This window comes from Vulpes vulpes, chromosome 2 (assembly GCF_048418805.1).
Source record: "Vulpes vulpes isolate BD-2025 chromosome 2, VulVul3, whole genome shotgun sequence".
Classification (NCBI taxonomy): domain Eukaryota; kingdom Metazoa; phylum Chordata; class Mammalia; order Carnivora; family Canidae; genus Vulpes; species Vulpes vulpes.
Genome location: NC_132781.1, coordinates 116,732,221 through 116,745,712, shown reverse-complemented (window position 1 = coordinate 116,745,712; position 13,492 = coordinate 116,732,221). Strand labels below are relative to the sequence as shown.

Below are 13,492 nucleotides of genomic sequence, written 5' to 3'. Positions count from 1 at the left end.
CAGGCCAATATCTCTGATGAATGAAGATGCACAAATTCTCAACAAATTATTAGCAAACCAAATTCAACAACACATTAAAAACATCATACAACACAATCAAGTGGAATTTATCCCCAGGTTGCGAGGGTGTTTCGATATTTGTAAAACAATCAACATGATGTCACATAAAAAAAAAAAGGATAAAAACCACATTATCATTTCAATTGATGTAAAAAAAAGCACTTGACAAAACACAGCATCCATTCATAATAAAATCCTCTGCAAAGTAGATATAGAAGGAATATAACTCAACATAATAAAGTACTTATATGAAAAACTTAGCCTGGGACGCCTGGGTGGCTCAATGGTTGGGCGTCTGCCTTTGACTCAGATTGTGATCCCAGGGTCCTAGGATAGAGTCCTGCATCGGGCTCCCTGCAGGGAACCTACTTTTCCCTCTGCCTGTGTCTCTCATGAATGGATAAATAAAATCTTAAAAAAAAAAAAAAAAAAAGAACTTACAGCCAACATCATACTCACTAGTGAAAAACTGCAAGCTCTGCCCCTAAGGTGAGAGGCAAGACCAAGATGTCCGCACCTGCTACTTTTATTTAACAAAGCACTGGAAGTCTTAGCCATGTCAATTAGATAGATAGATAGATAGATAGATAGATAGATAAATAAATAAATAAATAAATAAATAAATAAATAAATAAATAAATGGCATCCAAATTGGTATGGAAGAAGTAAAATTCTCACTCTTTGCAGATGACATGATACCACGTACAGGGAACATTAAAGACACCAAAAAACAACTAGAACTGATAAACAAATTCAGCAAAGTTGCAGGATATAAAAATCAATGTTCAGAAATCTGCTGCATTCCTATTCGTTTATAATGAAGCAATAGAAACTGAACCATCCCATTTACAAAAAAAAAAACAGTAAAATATCTAGGAATAAACTTAAGACTTGAAAGATCTATATTTTGAAAACTATAAACACTGATAAAAGAAATTCAAGACAATGCAAGAAATGGAAAGACATTCCATGGTCATGGATTACAAGAACAAATATTGTTGAAAAGTCTGTAACACTCAAAGCAATCTACAAACTTAAATCCCTATCAAAATACCAAAAGCATTAAAGCATTTTTCAGAGAATTAGAATGAATACTAAAATTTGTATGGAACCCCAAGAAGACTCCAAATAGCCAATCTTGAAAAACAAAAGGAGAGGCATCACAACTCAAGACTTCAAGCTATATTACAAAGCCACAATAATTAAAACATTACAATACTGGACAGCTACATGCAAAGGAATGAAACTGGACCATATGTTACACTTACAAAAATAATAAATTCAAATGGACTAAAGACCTCAAGTGAGATCTAAAACTATAAAACTTCCAGAAGAAAATACAGGCAGTAAGTAATCTCTTGGGCAAAGCCTTAGCAACATATTTATGGGTATGTCTCCTTAGGTAATAGAAACAAAAGCAAAAAATAAGCTATTGGGACTGCACCAAAATAGAAAGCTTCTGCCCAGCCAAGGAAACAGTCAACAAAATGAAAAGGCAACCGACAGAACGGAGGAGGATACTGGCAAATAAATAATATTTCTGGGAAGGGTTAATATCCAAAATATATAAAGAATTCATACAACTAAACACCAACCCCTTCCCCCCAAATAATCCAATTAAAAAGCAGAAACAAACCCATAAATAGAACTGATGACTCCCATGGGTGGGGGTTGGGGGGTGAACGAAAAGGGAGCCAGTGACTGGGGGGTGCAGGCTTCAGTTCTGGAATAAGAAAGTCACGAGGATGCAAAGGATCCAGCGTTAAGGAAGAGAATCAGTAGTACTTGACAGCATCATGGGGGGACGGACGGTTAGTTGACAGGGGAAAAAAAGAAGCCTTCACAAAAATAGCCAGAATATCCACTAATTTAGGTGACTACTCGTATGTTCTACACAGGCATACCTCACTTTACTGTGCTTTGCAAACAATGCATCTGTTCACAAACTGAAGGCCTGTGGCAACCCTGCACCGAGCAAGCCTAGCAGCACCATTTTTCAGGAGCATTTGCTCCTTTGTGTCTGTGTCATATCCTGGTAATTCTACCAACATGTGAGACATCTTCATGTATTTACTATGGCCATCTGTGCCCAGTGATCAGGCTACGATCGTGATTGTTGTGGGGAGACGTGAACCACACACCCGCGTAAGTCAGTAAACTTGTGCGTTCTGAGTGCCCCACCCACCAGCCATGCCCAGGCACTGTCCCCTCCTCAGGCCTCTCTCTTCCCTGAGACACGACGACACTGAAATCAGGCCAATCAATAACCCTACCATGGCTTCCTGAAAGGAAGGTTGTACAACTCTCACTTAAATCAAAAACTAGAAAGGATTAAGCTTAGTGAGGAAGGCATACCATAAGTTGAGAGAGGCCAAAAACTATGCCTGTTGCACCATACTGTGCGCCAAGCTGTAAATTCAAAGGGAAAGTTCTTGAAGGAAGTTGCAAGTGGTACTCTAGTGAATGCGTGAATAGTAAGTAAGCAAGGGACTTACTGATGATATGGAGAAAGTTTTAAGGGTCTGAATAGAAGAGCAAACCAGCCATAACGTTCCCGTAAGCTAAAGACTCACCCCTGAGCCAAAGCCTCACTCTGATTCTCTTCAATTCCCTGAAGGCTGAGAGAGGTGAGGATGCTGCAGAAGAAATGCTTGAAGCCAGCAGAGGTTGCTTTCTGAGCTTCAAGGAAAGACGCCGTCTCCATAATAGGAGAGTGCAAAGGGAAGCAGCCAGGCGTCCAGAAGATCTAGCTAAGGTGGTTAATGAACGTGGCCACACTAAACAACAGGTTCTCAACATAGACAAACAGCCTAAGAGGGGAAAAGGAGGCCATCTAGGACTTTCATAGCCAGAGAGGAGAAGTCAGTGCGTAGCTTCGAAGCTTCGAAGACAGACTGACTTTTAGGAGCTAAGGCAGCTGGAACTTAAGGTTGAAGCCAGTGCTCACTGACCATTCCAAAACTCCCAGGAACCTTAAGATTTATGCTAAATCTACTGTGCCTGTGCTCTATAAATGGAACAACAAAGCCTGAATGACAGCACATCTGCTTACAGCATGGTTGGCTGAATATTTTAAGCCCACTGTTGAGACCTACTGCTCAGGAAATGTCCTTTCAAAATATGATTGCTCATTGACAAAGCACCTGGTCAGCCAAGAACTCTGGTCAAGATGAACAGTGAAATTAATATTGTTTTCATGCCTGCTAAAAAAATATCCATTCTGCAAATCAAGGAATCATTTCAACTTTCAGGTCTTATTAATTAAGAAATGCATTCCATATGACTATGGCTGCCATAGATAGTGATTCCTCTGATGGATCTGAGCAAAGTAAATTAAAACCCTTCTGGAGAGGATATATCATCCTAGACACCATTAAGAACATCCACGATTCACAGGAAGAGGTCCCAATACACACATTCGCAGAGTTTTGGTAGAAGTTGATTCCAGCCCTCATGGATGACTTTGAAAGGCTCAAGACTTCAGTGGAGGAAGTCACTGCAGATGGGGTAGAAACAGCCAGTGAACCAGGCTTAGAAGTGGAGCCTAAAGACAGGATTCAATGGATATAATCTCATGATCAAACTTGGAACAGATAAGGAGTTGCTTCTCATGAATGAAAGTGGGTTCTTGGGATGGAACCTACTCCTGGTGAAGATGCTGTGAAGACTGTTGAAATTACAACAAAGGATTTAGAATATTACATGAACAGGGCACCTGCGTGGTGTGGGACCCAGGAAATTTAACAAAAATCCTGTACCCCTGGACAAGCAGAGCAGGACTGATTCCATTTTGTGCTACACCTGCCACCTCCTGTATGACCCCCACATAACCTGCTTATTGCTTAAGGTGCTGCCCCACCCTAGTCAAGCCGCTGGGCACACCCTAATCGGAAATCGGCTCCTAACAATGTAACCCTGCTTTGTGCCCCCCAAAACTGCGCGCCAATTCTGACCAAAGTAATAGGCCAGCTCAAATGGATACTATAGGGTAAGAAGTAATTCAATCAGCCACCTGCATGTGGACCGACATGACTGTGCAACTTTCTGTGTATCCCATTGGCCACTGGCCCCTATAAAGCTGCTACGCCTCTTAGTCTCGGGGTCCAAGTCCCTGCTCCACTGTGTCGGGTACACTTGGACCCAAGCTCGAGCTTGTAAATAAACCCTCGTGTGTTTGCATCGGTGTTGGCTCCTTGGTGGTTTCTTGGATTTGCAATCTTGGGCACAACACGTGGCTCAGCTGGTTAAGGCTCTGACTCCTGATTTTGGCTTGGGTCTTGGGATCGAGCCCAACATGTTAGGCTCCATGCTCAGTGTGGAGTGTGCTTGGGATCTTCTCTCTCCCTTTCCCTCTGCCCCTCCCTCCTGCTCACTGTCTTGTGCGCATGGCTCTCTCTTTAAAATAAATAAATAAAAATCTTTGGGATATTACATGAACTCATTCGATAAAGCAGTGGCAGGGTTTGAGAGGACTGACTCTAATTCTTAAAGAAGTTGTACCATGGGTAGAATGCTGCTTTCAAACAGCACCACCTGCTACAGAAAAATTTTTTTATGAAAGGAAGGGTCCGTCATTATGACAAACTTCATCAGTGTCTTATTTTATGGAATGCCAGTCACCCCCACCTTCAGCAGCCATCACCATTCCCCACCAGCAAAGATTACGACTTACTGAAAGTTCAGATAACTGGCATTTTGTTAGCAGTATTTTTTACCTAAGATGTGAATGTAGTTATTTTTAAATATAACGCTATTGCACGCTTAGCAGACTGCAGGGTAGTGTAAACCTAACTTTTACGCACACTGGTAAACCAAAGCATTCATTCAACTCTATTTGCTTTACTGCGATGGTGTGAACCACACATGCGCTCTCTCCAAGGAATGCCTGTACAAAGAAAACTGGAAAATCCACAAGTATTTGGAATTTACACAACACATCCCTAAACAACCAGTAGATTAAAGAGTCAATAAGGGACCTTGGTAAATACCTTGAGACAAATGAAACCATAAGCAGAACACAGAGAACTACAGGACCCCACAGAATCAGTGTTAAGAGGGACACGTACCCAGTTCACACATACGTTAAAAACAAAGACCAATGAGTTTTTAAACTATCTCCGTATCCTCAGTAAATAGAAAAGTGAGATCCAGCCAGACCTATGGTAGCAGAACACAGGAAACAATGAAACTCCTATCACAGAGAAGATTTTTTTCAGACATTTGACATAAGTGCCAACCCTTCAGATACACTAAGAAAACAGGCCCGGCAGCATCAGCAGTACAGCAATCTACGGGCATGAACCAGACGCCTAGATGAACAGACCCCGAAATCCACATCACCTTTCAAGACTTAAGTGTGAAGAGAGAAAACTCTGAATAAATCAGTAACTCACGAAGGCACTGAAACAGTAATGAAAACACACATACACACACACACACACACACACACACACACACACACACAAAACCACTCCTGATGAAGAAATCCCAGAATTGTATTTCTTCACAGGTGAAGTCCACCAAACTTTTAATGACAATTGAACAACTCTTATCAAAACCTACCCCAAAACTGAGGAGTAATACAATCTTTCTTTCAACAAAGCAGAACAGAAATGCCTACAGATGTTTTTGTTTATACACACGTATACATATACTCACATACAAAAAAAACACTCATGTGTTCATATAAAAAGCCAACTTGCGTCAGAATCAAAACTAAACTTGTTACTAGGAGCATTAATTAATAATTAAGAAATTATATCATGTATTCACATAAATTCTCCAATTTCCTTACCTTAAAATACTGTTTTACTTTTTCTTGCAAAAACCGTGGATTTTCCTTGAGGCACTGCCTGAATCGAGCCACCAGACTCCCCAGCTTCAGGAGCTGCACAGGGTCCCCGTCGTGATTCCAGCAGGAGGCAATGTACTGCAACCAAGAACATCCAATCCACATGCACATTACACGACGAACTCTAGTCAGCTCACTCAATACCAAACGTGACATTTTATTATCATCTTGGTTTCTGTACTCAAAATTTGATTATAACCAAAATTAAGTCATTTCTTGGCTAGGAAATTTTTACATCTGTCTTTTCTCTAGTAAAGTAAAGCACAGGTATTAAAATTATTTTTAGGAAATATAATTACCAACAGACCTACAGTTATGAATCTCTACCTGTATATAGTCCATGTGAATCTGTCCTATATAAAAATAGAAGATATAAGGGGAGCTTAGGTGTCTCAGTCGAGTGTCCGACCTTGGTTTCTACTCAGGTCATGATCTTGGGGTCTTGAGGTTGAGCCCTGTGGTGGGCTCCACACTCAGTGTGGAACCTGCTCAGGATTCTTTCTTTTTCTGACCCTCCACCCCAAGCATGCTCTTTCTCTCTCTAAAACAAATGATTTTTAAAAAGAAAAATAAGATATCAGAAAGCCAATTAGGCTGGTAAAAAGACATGTTTATAAAACTAAATTAAGTTTATTTATTTATTTACTTTTCTAAATTAAGTTTATATCAGACCCCAAATAGCACAACTTTCAAGGTTCCAATGAAAGGCGCTTTGAGTAGCTGCTATCTGTTTTCAGTGCCGTCAAGTACCCACTGGTCACAACAGTAAAAACAAAGCACAAATGGAAGGAGGTAAAAGAGAAATTACGCACAGACGTCAGGGTGAGGCCAAAGCTGACAGACTGATGCTTCATTTGTATTTCAATTTTATGAAGGAGAGCCTCAATTTGGTCCTCTTTGAATCCTTTCCTACAGAAACAGAGAATGGGGATGTTAAAAAGGAACCAATACACCAAAGCAGCAGAGATCATCTTTAAACACCTTGGAGTGAATGAACACGTTTTAGGAGGTAAAGAGAGTAAAACATGGAGGGAGGTGAGCTCCCTCACTGGACAGTGTCAGGAATGTGAGCACCAGCCACACGTACTCGATGACTTCCTCGATCGTCCTGTCGATGATATCCCGCACAGACTGGGTGTCCTGCTCCGAGATCCCCTGCAAGCCCACACTGAAGTAGGCCTCCCGCGTGTAGCCGTTGTACCTGCAACATACAAGTCAGTCACACAGCAGAATTCCGATGGCTTCGATCATCACAACACGCTTCACTTAAAGATCCAACACTCTAGAGAAGAGAGCTATGGACACTTAAACCTCCCAAGTTTTCCACGAAAAAGCCAATTGAAGCAGGGTCCTCAGATACCCGCTCCTCAGATATAACTGGTCATACGTGCATTCGTGTCCACATTTATATTTCTAAAATTCACTGCAATTTAACCTTCAGAGTTATGCTAAGTTAAATCTGGAAATAAAACTGCTGAGCTTTACAAAATCTTAAGATTTGAAAGAATATTTAACAACCTGGCTTTTAAAGAAGGCCGCAGTACACCACTCTGAGATCTTGGACAAGCTATCACCCCCCCGCCCCCCAAATGTCCCCTTCAGGGGACAGAGGACAGCTGTACTGGATCTGTCATCTCAGGCACTGTTCGGTGCTGGGGAGCAGGGAACCACTCTGTGACTGTGGGACGTTGTGCATACTCTGTTCTTAACCCCACTCACCTGATGTTAATAACCCTCCCCAGCTGTGACAACCAAAAACTTGTCCAGACACTGTCAAATATCCAAACTGGCCCCAAGTGCAAATACCACTGACCTGATCTGATAATGAAACTTACCCAACATCAGGAGAAAAGTCTGTACCAAGTCCAGATTCAATCAATGCTTTATAGAAAGGGGAGTTGGGTCCACTGATCAAGAGCGAAGACAGGAGGTTTAACGTGAAGGCTTCAAATGTATCAGTGATGCTTCATTTAAAAGCGGGGACAGGAGAGAAAAAGGGAAACTGTTGCTCCTCGTAAATTTTTTCCAATCACTAAAGTCACCACTAAATCAACACTTTTACTTCCAAAGAAGTGGATGTTCTACAAACACTTGTATTTTAACCTTTACTTTAAATTATATGGATAAAAGAGAGTAATTGTTTTTTGGTTTGCAAAGCTCTCATAAACCAGATTACTTTGGGGTCCCAAACCATGAAGTTGACTTAGCTGTATATCGAATGCCATCACATTAGTGTGCCAAGCACTCTGACCCACACTATCTCAATTAGAAGCGCACTGTGCACACCTAGACAAGAACAGAGAGGAAACGGGGGACCGTGTCCAGCAGTGTGGCCACTCACGGCAGCCAGCCCCGATGCGGGATGGCAGAGGATGGCGGCCTGCCTACGTGCCCCGCGGGTGCCAGATCTCCACAACTACACAGTGTCACGTGCCGTGCAGGTTTTTGAAGCCTGTGTTCACTGTGCTCTTCCCACGTGCAAGGGCCCTTGTGGTCCCACCCCAACAAATATTAACTGCCATCCAAGCCAGTTTTCTCCACAGAAATAAGCTTTAAAATGCACTAGGAAAATAAGCTTTTTTTTTTCGGATAGCTACTATAGTGGCAATTTCCTCAGAACCATCCCAGATGCTAAAATCTTCCCTGCCACCCAACAGCTGCTCGACTCCTAAATCCTAACCATCAACGAACTTATACCTGGAGCATTTGCCTCCAGCCCTGCTAAGGTGCACTTTTCCTACTTCACAGCAGACACTTACTCTGGTAAGAGGAAGCTGACCCCGACAGTTGTTTGTTTAGAGGAATCTGCAGCCAGTGAGTCCGGGCCACATGTTATCTGGAATTCCCTCTGTAAAAGGAGGTGATGCTTTAAGTAGGTGCAGAGTATGAACGACTGCCTTTAAACTAGTAGAAGTTACCCGTTATACATATAAAGTGGCCCAAGAGATGCTTTCCACTAAGTTAACCTTCTTTTCAAACAAATAACCATTCCTTTGAGTTAAGAAGCTCTTACATTCAAGTCGGAGGCCACAATATTTGAAAATCCTATTACTAATACACAGTTTGACTCTCCATCTCAGTGTATTTAGTAGGTAAAAACACTGCTTATTCTCTGGATGGGGCACTTACTGGCTTATCCCACGGCTTCTGAGCTGGCACTGCAGTGTTTGTCTCAATTTTCTCAAATTTACTTAGTGCTTCTTTGTGAATTTGTTTCAGATGCTGTTCTAGTGGAAAACTGCCGTAAGTGAAGAACCTGAAATGTTCAAAGAATATATTAAGTCTACCTTAGTTTAAAAGATTAGAAATTAACACAGATGGATTTTTATATAAAATAGAAGGTAGGCAGAGTAGGAAAACCCTAAACTCACCTCATCCCAGATACAACTAGGGCAGTTACGTCAGGGTAAATAACCCAGACACCAGCAGAACAAATGCCACAATGGAATGCGGAGAAGAGACCATACTGGAGAGGGTGGGGAGGGAGGAGTCACTGTGGGGGGCTAAAGGGACCTGGGGTTGATCTGCTGGAGGGAAGGACCTGGGGGTGGGGAGAGCACCGAGGGTCACACTGGTGAGCCGACACAGGAACATGGATCCCCATGACATCCGGGTTTGAAAGCCAGAGGGGCCAAGTTTTAGGAGTTCTGACAGTCAATGGGACTTATAGCTGGAACTTTCAACATGAGCAGGCTATGTTCTGAGAGAACCTGGAGGGTGATGGGAAACTGAGTCCCTGCCCTGAAAGCGCACCACCAAAGCAGCAGTGTGAAAAGGCAAGAGCATCCAGGGGGGAGAGCTGTTTACCACTGAGGAGGCCAGAGAGTCCAACCCCCATTGGGAAAAAATAATAAACCCAATGATGTCCATATCAAGCCACATAGTAATTAAAATGGCAAAAAGCAGTGATAAAGAGAATTATAAAAGCAACAAAAGAAAGTTATGTAAAAGGAAAACCTCAAAAGGCTACTACAAGTGGGTTTTTCAACAGAAACTTTGCAGGCCTGAAGAAAGTGGCATGATACATTCAAAATGCTGAGAAAAATCTGTAGCCAAGAACACTGAATCCAGCAAGGCTGTCATTCATAATAGGAGGAGATATAAAGCAGTGTCTTAGGCAAACAAAAGTTAAAGGAGTTCCTGGCCACTAAACAGGCACTATAAGAAATGTTAATGGGGGCTCTGAGTGGAAAAAGAACATTAGTTAAGAGTTTTAAAAAAGCAGGAAACACAAAAATGGTGAAAATAAGCATATCTGTAAAAATCAAGGGACTCCCACAACATAAAAGAATGTAAAGTATGATACCATATATGGTGGTGGGGAGTAGAGATTGGGTACAAACAAGCAACCATCAGCTACATACAGACTGCTATGTGCAAAAGTTACATACAAACCTAATGGTGACCATATATCAAAACCCAGTCATATGAAAAAAATAAACAGAAAAGATTCTAAGCATATCACTAAAAAAAACTAACTTATGGTGAGAGAATGAGAAAAAGAAAAACCAAAAAAACCCATAAAACAAGTAACAAAACGGCAGTAAATATATACATATCCATAACTACTTTGAATATAAGTTGACTAAATGCTCCAATCAAAAGACAGAGGGTGACTGTTAAAAAAAACAAGATCCATTGATATGCTGCCTATAAGGGACTCATTTCAGACCTAAAGACACCTGCAGATTGAAAGAATGGAAAACATTTCTCATGCAAACAAAGTGAAAAGAAAGCTGGGGTAGCAATATTTACATTAGATGAAATAAACTTTAAAACAAAGACTGCAACAAAAGACAAAGGACGCGGGCAGCCCTGGTGGCTCAGCGGTTTAGCGCCACCTTCAGCCCGGGGTGTGATCCTGGAGACCCAGGATAGAGTCCCATGTCAGGCTCCCTGCGTGGGGCCTGCTTCTCCCTCTGCCTGTGTCTCTGCCTCTCTCTCTCTGTGTCTCTCGTGAATAAATAAATAAAATCTTAAAAGAAAAAAAGACAAAGGACGCTATATAATCATAAAAGGAACAATCCAACAATTACTAACACTAATACTTATGTATCCGGGCCGCCCGGGTGGCTCAGTGGTTTAGTGCCACCTTCAGCCCAGGGCCTGATCTTGGAGACCTGGGATCGAGTCCCACATGGGGTTCTGTGCATGGAGCCTGCTTCTCCCTCTGCCTGTGTCTCTGCCTCTCTTTCTCTGTCTCTCATGAATAAATAAATAAAATCTTAAAAAAAAAAAAAAACTTATGCACCCAACATAGGAGCAGCCAAATACATAAAACAGTTAATAACCATTATAAAGGAACTTACAATAAGACGACAATAACAGTAAGGGATTTTAACACCCCACTTACATCAATGAACAGATCCTCTAAACAAGAAACCAACAAAGAAACAATGGCATTGAACGACACATTGCACCAGATGGACTTAAGGGATATGTTCAGAACACTCCATCCTAAAACAGAATACACATTCAAGTGCACACAGAACATTCTTCAGAGTAGGTCACATGTTAGGCCACAAATTCAAAAAGATCAAAGTCATACCATGCATCTTTTCTGACCACAACATATGAAATTAGAAATCAACAGTAAGAAAAATGTCTGAAAGACCACAAATACACGGAGGTTAAACAACATTCTACTATACAATGAGTGAGTCAATCAAAAAATCAAAGAGGAAATTAAAAAAAAAAAAAACACATGGAAACAAATGAAAATGAAAACACAATAGTCCAAAATCTTTGGGATTCAGTAAAAGTGTTTGTTAAGAGAGAAGTTTATAGCAATACAGGCCTAACTCAAGAAACAAGAAAAATCTCAACCTAAATTTACACCTACAGGACATAGAAAAATAACATGGAAAACCCCAAGCCAGCAGAAGGAAGGAAATAATAAAGATGAAAGCAGAAATATATGATATAGAAACTAAAAAAATACAACAGATGAAACCAGGAGCTGGTTCTTTGAAAAGAGCAACAAAATTGATTAACCTCTAGCCAGGATCATTAAAAGAAAAAAAAAAGGAAAGAGGACCTTAATAAACAAAAACACTAATAATAAAAGAGGAGAAACAACCACCAACACCACAGAAATACAAACATTTATAAAAATATGTCATGAAAACTATATGCCAATAAATTGGACAACCTAGAAGAAATAGATAAATTCCTAGAAACATACAAAACTACCCAAACTGAATCAGGAAGAAATAGAAAATTTCAACAGACCTACAACCAGGAAAGAAATTGAATTAGTAATAAACTCCAAATAAATAAAAGTCCAGGACCAGTTTGGCTTCATAGGCGAATTCTACCAAACATTTAAAAGTGGAGTTAATAGCTATTCTTCTCAAGCTTTTCAAAAAAACACAGGAGGAAGAAAAACTTCCAAATTCATTCCATGAGGCCAATATTACCCTGATTTGAAGGGATATGTGCACATACTCCTGTGTTTATAGCAACGTTATATACAATAGCTGACATATGGAAGCAGCCCAAGTGTCTGTCGACAGACGACTGGACAAAGATGTGGTATATATAATGGAGCCATAAGAGCTCTTACTCAGCCATAAGAGAATGAAATCTTGCCATCTGCAAGAACACGGATGGAGCTAGAGAACAGAATGCTAAGTGAAATTAAGTCAGAGAAAGACAATTACTGTATGATTTCAATCATGTGGAATTTAGGATAACAAATGAGCAAAGGGAGAAAGAAAAACTGAAAAAAACCGGTCTTAACTCTAGAGAACACTCTCATGGTTATTAGGGGGAAGGTGGTGGGTTGATGGGGGACATAGAGGTGATGTGGGATCTTGACGAACATTGAATAACATATGCCAAGTGTTGAATTATGTTATTTTACACCTGAAACAAATATAACACTGTACATTAATTACAGCAGAATTAAAAAAAACAAACTTAAAAATGGAAGGTACATTGGTGTGCCAGGGTGGCTCAGTCGGTTAAGTGTCCGACTTTGTCTCAGGTCAAGATCTCGGGGTCTCAGGATCCAGTCCCATGTTGGACTCCCTGCTCAGTGGGAAGTCAGCTTGTCCCTCTGCCCTTCCCCCGGCTAGTGCTAAGTGAACAAAATCTTTAAAAAACCAGAAGGTACACATATATATAGTACCTCATAGCAAAATAGTTCCCATGTTGAAAGTTTGTATAGAAATACATTGCATTCACTGCTTTTTGTTTTGTTTTTTAAGATTTGAGAGGGTGTGCATGCTGCGTGCACCTGGGTAGGGGGGAGTGGGGGAGGAGGAGAGAGAATCCTGAAGACTTCCTGCTGAGCAGGGAGCCCAATGTGGAGCTGGATTCCAGGACCCTGAAATCATGATCTCAACCTAAGGCACTTCACCAACGAAGCCACCCAGGGGCCTCTGTTTACTTACCTAAACTAGAAAGACCAAATATTGGCTTTGATTTTTTTTTTTTTAAATAAGAAACACAACACAAATCATGTAAAAGTGATTAATTAAATGTAAATCTGCTGGAAATTGCTCCTTATTTTAAATGTACTGTATAAAGGGGTTTCAAAAATGAAGTAACTCATATGTTAAAATATTTGATGGTTCT

At 40.8% G+C, this 13,492-nt stretch overlaps 1 protein-coding gene across 2 annotated transcripts in view; it reads right to left on the bottom strand.

Moving 5' to 3' along the window:
- The window catches only part of PITRM1 (pitrilysin metallopeptidase 1), a 42,918-nt gene that overhangs the window by 19,058 nt on the left and 10,368 nt on the right, over nucleotides 1-13,492 (bottom strand). For both annotated transcript variants that reach the window (XM_072749642.1, XM_072749643.1), the window contains exons 8-13: nucleotides 9,041-9,167; nucleotides 8,671-8,759; nucleotides 7,747-7,875; nucleotides 6,999-7,112; nucleotides 6,724-6,820; nucleotides 5,855-5,989 (exon numbers count right to left, since the gene is read on the bottom strand). In XM_072749642.1, the coding sequence (XP_072605743.1) occupies nucleotides 5,855-5,989; nucleotides 6,724-6,820; nucleotides 6,999-7,112; nucleotides 7,747-7,875; nucleotides 8,671-8,759; nucleotides 9,041-9,167 (691 nt within the window). The remainder of the gene's footprint in view (nucleotides 1-5,854; nucleotides 5,990-6,723; nucleotides 6,821-6,998; nucleotides 7,113-7,746; nucleotides 7,876-8,670; nucleotides 8,760-9,040; nucleotides 9,168-13,492) is intronic.